Source organism: Vicia villosa, unplaced genomic scaffold, assembly GCF_029867415.1.
Source record: "Vicia villosa cultivar HV-30 ecotype Madison, WI unplaced genomic scaffold, Vvil1.0 ctg.001682F_1_1, whole genome shotgun sequence".
Taxonomy (NCBI): Eukaryota; Viridiplantae; Streptophyta; class Magnoliopsida; order Fabales; family Fabaceae; genus Vicia; species Vicia villosa.
Window position 1 is genome coordinate 255,179 of NW_026705697.1, and position 7,578 is coordinate 262,756.

The 7,578-nt window shown below is 38.0% G+C and overlaps 1 protein-coding gene across 1 annotated transcript; it reads right to left on the minus strand.

Moving 5' to 3' along the window:
• Nucleotides 1–222: 222 nt before the first annotated feature.
• On the minus strand, nt 223–1,407 carry LOC131636270 (uncharacterized). The gene has a single exon (XM_058906901.1). The coding sequence runs from the start codon at nt 1,405–1,407 to the stop codon at nt 223–225; it is 1,185 nt and encodes a 394-aa protein (XP_058762884.1).
• Between the last annotated feature and the right edge of the window lie 6,171 nt (nt 1,408–7,578).

Below are 7,578 nucleotides of genomic sequence, written 5' to 3' on the forward strand. Positions count from 1 at the left end.
TACTACATGAATAGGGCTCACCCAAGCACTATCAGATATAGGATAAATCATCCCCGCATCTAATAGTTTCACAACTTCTTTTCTGACCACTTTTTTCATCGCGGGATTTAGCCGCCTTTGGGGTTGTACTACCGGTTTTTGATCATCTTCCATGAGAATTTTGTGCATGCAAACCGTAGGACTAATTCCTTTCAAATCTTCAATCGACCATCCCATGGCACTTTAATGTTTCTTCAGAAGTTTGACAAGCTTGTTTTCTTGGAAAACTTCAAGGTGGGAACTTATTATAGTCGGGCATTTACTTTCGGTGTCTAGGAAGACATATTTGAGGTTTTCCGGAAGTTGTTTCAATTCAGCCCCCTTTTTTGGTTCATCTTTCTTCTCCTCCATTAAAGGTTGCCTTAGATCCTCCCATCGGTTTTGTCGAGAGCCTTTAAAAGTTGGTATCGCTCCCATCATTGCTATTACTTCCATTTCTTTTTCGTCAACCACTTCCGTTTCATCAAAAATTGATAGACTCAACACCCTCTCTAAAGGTAATTGTTGTGACTTCAAAGCATGTGCATTAATAACAATTTGATCAATTACCTCAATATGTTGACTGGTTGCAACATCATCCTTATACTTCATAGTGTTTCGAACATCAATTTTTAACTCCTCATCATATACCTTCAGAGTCATTGTGCCTTCTTCTATATCTATCAAACATCTTCCAGTCTCTAAGAATGGTCTTCCCAAAATTATCGGAATCTCTTCATCCTCCGGCATCTCTAAGATGACAAAATCCATCGGGAACACAAACTTATCAATCTTTACAAGCACATCTTCTACTATCCCGTAAGGTCTCTTTACTGAGTGATCGGCAAATTGGAGTGTCATCCTTGTATCTTGCACTTTACCAATTCCTAGCCTTTTGTAAATAGACAGCGACATAAGACTCACACTTGCTCCTAAATCGATAAGAGCTTTCTTGAAGGACCGATCCCCAAATGTGCTAGGGATAGTCACGGAACCTTGGTCCTTCTTTTTCACCGGGATCTTCATACTCTGCAAAATAGCACTACAAGTTTCAGTTAGAATAATAGGGTCACGATCGATGGTTCTTTTCTTTAAGATGATGTCCTTCATGAATTTGGCATATGTAGGCATTTGCTCCAATGCCTCCAAGAATGGAATGTTTAACTCGAGCTTTTTGAACATCTCCAAGAATTTTTCAAAATTTTTCTCATGCTGCCCCTTCTTCTTATTTCTTTTAGGGAAAGGAAGTTTAATGGTGGGTTTTGGCTCAACCTCCTTCTCTTTCGTCACATGTTCCGACACAACCAAATCTTCAGCTTCTACCTCATTCTCTTTTATTTCTAGATCAACTTCCAATAATGGCTCTTCTCCTTCGGCACTTTCCTTCATAGCTTCTTTTGCTTTACCACTTCTAGTGATTATGGCACTCACATTATTGTGATCTTTGGGATTTGGAATTGTTGCACTAGGTAGAGCACCAGGTTGTTGAGGACTTGCTAGTTATTGTGCTATTTGACTCATCTGAATTTCAAGATTCTTAATCGATGCACCTGTGTTCCGAAAATTACTCCTTGTTTCTTCTTGGAATTGAGAGCTCTGAGCGGCCATTTTTTCAATGGCAATCTCCCAATCTGCTTTTCTTTGTCCTTGTTGCTGAAATTGTTGATGAGGTTATTAATATGGTTGTTGATATGGTTGTTGTGGTGGTGGCCGATATTTTTGTTGTTGTGGTAAACCTTGATATGGAGTAGGCCCTTGTTTAGGAACATTTCCTTGTTGATCTTTCCAGGAAAAATTAAGATGATTTTTCCATCCTGGATTATAAGTGTTGGAGTAGGGATTGTTCTGCTTCAAAAAATTAATTTCCTCAACCTGTTGTGCTGTTACCACACAATGCATGGCAAAGTGAGGTCCTCCACATATTTCACAATTTACCGCTTGAATCGGCTGAGCTGGTTGAACCTATGCAACAATTTGCTTTTCAAGTGCCATTTGTTTCAATCTGCGCTCAACTTCAGCTGCAATCTGATCTTCCATTTTCACAACTTGATTTGACAGCTTCAAATCAACCAACCCCTCCGGTTGATTAACACTGCGGTCATACAGCTCTAAATGTTCACTTGCCGCAATAGCATCTATGATCTTCTTTATCTCCGTGGCTGTTTTAAAATTTGTTGAACCATCGGCAGCTGTGTAAATTAGTTCCATAGTTTTCAACTTCAGACCATTAACAAAGTTCTGCATTTGTTCAGTTACATCCATGTTATGAGTCGGGCATGCAACTAACAACCGCTTGAACCTTTTATATGCATCTCCAAGTGATTCTCCTTCCTTCTGTTTAAAATTAACTATGTCATATCTCTTGCGGATATACACAGAAGTAGGAAAATACTCATTTAGAAACGTTGTCTCCATTTGTTGCCAAGTTGTGATACTTCCAGCAGGCAAAGAGTAAAACCACTCTTCAGCATCATCTGACAAAGTGAATGGAAACATTACCAATTTCTTCGCCTCTTCAGAATGCCCCTCTATTTTTAACTACGTTGTCATAGTAAGAAACCTCTGCAAGTGTTTGTTTGCATCTTAAGTGATTCTTCCTGAGAAAGGTTTCTTTTCAAGTTGTCGTATCGTTGCTGGGTGCAACTAAAAGTGAGCGACATCGACCGGTTGATTCACAATCGTCATCCGGCCGGTTGGTGCATTTGCTCCACCATAATCACCTAACAATCTTTCTACGAGAGATGCCATTGTTTCAGCTTCCGAATCTGAATGCTCTGAATGAATAGAAAAAGTCTTGTCTCTATCAGATTCCGAAGGTGTCTGATTCTCTTTTATAGCTTCCAGTCTTTCTCGTTTTGCTTTCCGAAGTCTAGCTTGTAACGATCGTTCTGGCTCTGCGTCAAAAAGAAATTCTGCTAAGGCCTTACCTCGCATAAAAAGATTAGACAATTATTAGTGTTGAGCAAATAGAAAAACAAAATATAATTTTAGTTGCAGAGCAACAAAAATTCAATTGAATTATAATTTAACTTATATTTTGGCAATCCCCGGCAACGGCGCCAAAAACTTGATCGGAAAAGTAGCAAGTGTACTACTTTCTACCGATGTAGTTCATAAAGTGCAAATTATCCAAGTATCGATCTCAAGGATTGCTGTGGCAATATAAGTTCTATAATGATTCAATCAAACAAAAGAACCCGGGGATTTGGTTTGATGTTGTATAATAATGACTAAAATTATATTAAAACAAACGATAAGAATAAATCACAAATTATCAGATATGAGCAGATTGTTAGGGGGTCGGTGAATGATTTCTCTTATAACAAACTTATCTTCTTAATGCAACAACATAGGTTCATCAGTTAATTACCGGTTCTCTTGAGTATCTCATTCTAAGTCCTTAGTAATAAGATTTTATTGACATCTCTACCTAATTATTATGTCCATAGGTAATTACGGTAAGATCAAGTATTCAAATAACAAGAATTCCGGTCATAATAAGATATCCCTAGTCCTAGGAGATACGAGTTATCATATGTTCTAAATCATGTCAACAAGGGAATTACTGTCCAGTTAAAATCACTTATCAAAATCAACATTTGTTTTTCTGACGGGAAGAGCATTACGATCAGACAAAGAACAAATCAACTGAATGGAACTAGTATTATTATTGCATCAATTCAACATGTTCATCACAATTGAAATAAGAGTCACCCCCTAGCAATGGGGGGTTTAGCTACTCAAAAGAGAAAATAAAACTAAAATAAAAACGGTGTTCATTATAGTTTTTTTTGGATGAATCAATCTTTAGACGTGTCGTAGTCTTCAATCATGAAACTTCCGCCAATCCTGAGTTCTCCGGTATTCTCAAATCTATTTTTTTCTCCAAAATTCATCGAACCCTCTCCCAAACGCGTTTCCTTCTTTTTATATTTCTCTTTCTGGGCTTTTTGGCAACTAAAGCCCAAAGTATTACGCAGAAACGCGTGTGGAGCAGAGAGATGCGTTCAGGGACGCGTGTGGCCAGAGGGGATTTTTTTCTTTGCTTTTTCTTCAGTTGGAACGCGTCCAGGGACGCATGTGGCCATAGATTGCAATTTTTTTCCTTTAGGGACGCATTTGGGCACGCGTGTGGGAGGCAGAAACGCGCCCAGGGACGCTTGTGAGCAGGACTTTCATTTTTTGACTCCCTTCTGGAGTGGAACGCGTTTGGGGACGCGTATGGGCAGCAGCATGGTTTTCTGGCTTCCTGGAGGCTTAGAAACGCGTTTGGACATGCGTTTGGGCAGAATGTCTTTTTCCTTAACTTTCACACATGTCCGGAGTTGCGTCTGAACAATGCTCGATTCACTTCTTCGCCATTTTACCTGCAAAAACACACAAAATCTTCCCACAAAGATCAGTAGTCTCGGAATCAAACCAATTGGCCAAACAATTATAAAACAATGACATTTTTATTGCAACAGGCTTAATTTAGTAACCAAACATCACAAAAATTAACCAAGATGACTGATGAACTATAGCAAAACTTTGACTGATCAATAACCATAAGGGAGAGATAGAGAAAGAAAGGAATAGAGTTGCTTTGGTGTGTCTAATAATGGGGAATGCACTTGTATTTATAGGCAAAGATCTCTGTACAGATTGAAGAGAGTGAGCTTGCTTAGTGAGGTATTTTTGGTTTCTTAGCCATGAAGAAATTCAAAGAATCTCCAAAATGCAATGATGGCCAAATCGAGCTAGCTCCCTATCCATTGATCTTATCTGGTCTTGGGGAACATTTCTGATGCAGAGTGTGTTTCAATTGGTTGGTGAGAAGATTCCTTTGATGATTCATCCATTTGCCATAAATTCCCAAATGTAATCATTACATAATCACATGTTCTTGTTTTGGGAATATTCTTCAATTCTCATGCCATGGTGAAAATGAATGCATGGCATCTTTTCTTATGTGTTATGGGTCGTGTAGCATCCATTGGTGAAGTTATTTGCACAAATTTGCAAAGTTCCAAAATGATACATGACCTATAATTTTACTTCATGAGGCCTACTTTGAACAAGCATAACTCCTAGCTCAAAATGAATTTGGAGAAGGTTGAGCATAATTTGGAAAGCCCTAAACATCTACTTCAATTCATTAGTTTGAGGTTTCATCATAATCATTTGGGAAATTTGTGAAAAACAAGCTCAAAGATTGAAGAAAACTAGGTTAAAAAGACTTAGAATTTTTTCCAAGTTTTTATGACCTATAACTTAAAAAGTCCAAATCTCTCAAATGATTGATCTCTTAAAAAAAGTTGCATTGTAAGAAGTTTTTTTATTTTGTAAGATCTACAACTTTCATGTTGGAAGATTTTTGAGTGGGTAAGCAAAATTTTGAGATCCATGAACTAGGTCAAAATGCACTTAGTTTGACTTTTTGTTGACTTTTTGATCCTTGATGAATTTTCTTGATTTTCTTTGGTCAAATGACTTCAATAATAATATGTGGATGATATTGACCCTTAAAAGTCATGGTTTGACTAAAAATACCAAAAGTCAAAGGTGATCTTGTACAATTGACTTTTTCCACATGAAGTGAAATTTTGGACTTTGGTAATGAACCAAGTCCTTATCCTCAAATGAGTGATATGAATGGATCATATTGAGGCAATAGAAGTTCTTGAGTCATGTTTTGAATGGTGGATCCATGTCCTGATTAAAAGTCAACTGTGTAGTTAAATTAGGTCAAAAACCCTAATTATCGACCAGATGAAATTGATGACTGTAGATCTTGAATTGAAGTGTAATGCCCTATGGATATTGTCATATGGATCATTTGAAGATGATTGAAGCCTTTGAGTGATTCCCTGGGGCTTTTTAGAGTTTCCTAAATGTGGTCCCTGATTTTAGTCCTTGATGGGTTCAAAACCCTAGCTGAGCAAACCTGAGCCTTGATGACGTTTGTCTAATCAACATAGGTGAATAAATGAATCATTTGAATCCTATGGTTGTATTGGAGGTTATTCTCATATTGATTGATCCTTTGCCTGAACTCCTTTGTCTTTGAGCATCCTCGATTGGGTATCAGACAAACAAGTGACTGCTCTAAGTACCTGTCTTGAGTTTGATGAGGTATTTGGAGGTGTGACATCTTAGGGGGGGGGGGGGTAAAAATTAGGGTATGACAGCAGCAAAGAAGAAAAAGCAAAGCATGTCATGGTACCTGGACTTTGGGTGCTTGCGGCACATGACGGGAAGAAGGTCTATATTCCAAGACCTAGTGCTTAAGTCCGCTGGAGAAGTAAAGTTTGGAGGAGATCAGAAGGGCGAGATAATTGGCTCTGGAACCATAAGTACTGGTAACTCTCCTTCCATATCTAATGTACTTCTTGTAGAAGGATTAGTGTATAACTTATTGTCCATAAGTCAATTAAGTGACAATGGTTATGACATAATCTTCAATCAAAAGTCCTGCAAGGCTGTAAGTAAGAAGGATGGCTCAATCCTATTTACAGGAAAGAGAAAGAACAACATTTACAAGATTGATCTTCAAGATCTTAAGAATCATAAGGTAACTTGTCTTATGTCTGTTAGCGAAGAGCAATGGGTCTGGCACAGAAGATTAGGCCATGCTAGTTTGAGAAAGATTTCTCAGATTAACAAACTAAATCTGGACAGAGTTCTCCCAAATCTGAAATATAAATCAGATGCTCTTTGCGAAGCATGTCAGAAGGGAAAGTTATCCAAACCCGCATTCAAGTCTAAGAATGTTGTTTCTTCCTCTAGGCCGCTAGAACTTCTGCACATTGATCTGTTTGGCCCATTCAAAACAGCTTCTGTCAGATGGAAGAAATATGGATTAGTCATCGTAGATGATTATAGCCGCTGGACATGGGTAAAGTTCTTGAAACACAAGGATGAGTCTCATTCAGTGTTCTTTGACTTCTGCACTCAGTTCAATCTGAGAAAGAGTGTAAAATCATAAAGGTCAAAAGTGATCAAGGTGGCGAATTTGAGAACAGATTCTTTGAGGAGTTCTTCAAACAAAATGGTATTGCCCATGATTTCTCTTTCCCTAGAACTCCACAGCAAAATGGAGTTGTAGAGCGAAAGAATAGGAATCTACAAGAAATGGCCAGAACCATGATCAACGAAACCAATATGGCTAAGCAATTCTGGGCAGAAGCAATAAATACTGCATGTTATATTCAGAATAGAATCTCTATAAGACCTATTCTTAATAAGACTCCTTATGAATTGTGGAAGAACAGAAAGCCCAACATTTCATATTTTCATCCTTTTGGATGTACTTGTGTTATTCTGAACACTAAGGATCATCTGAGTAAGTTTGATTCTAAGGCACAGTGTTTCCTTCTTGGATATTCTGAACGCTCAAAAGGCTACAGAGTATACAATACTGAAACATTCATTGTTGAAGAATCAATTAACATCAGATTTGATGATAAGCTTGGTCTTGAAAAGCCAAAGTAGTTTGAGAATTTTGCAGATATTGAAGTCTGTGACTCAGAAGCTGGAGAACCCAAAAGCAAAGGATCAGAAGATCAAGTTGCTGCTTCT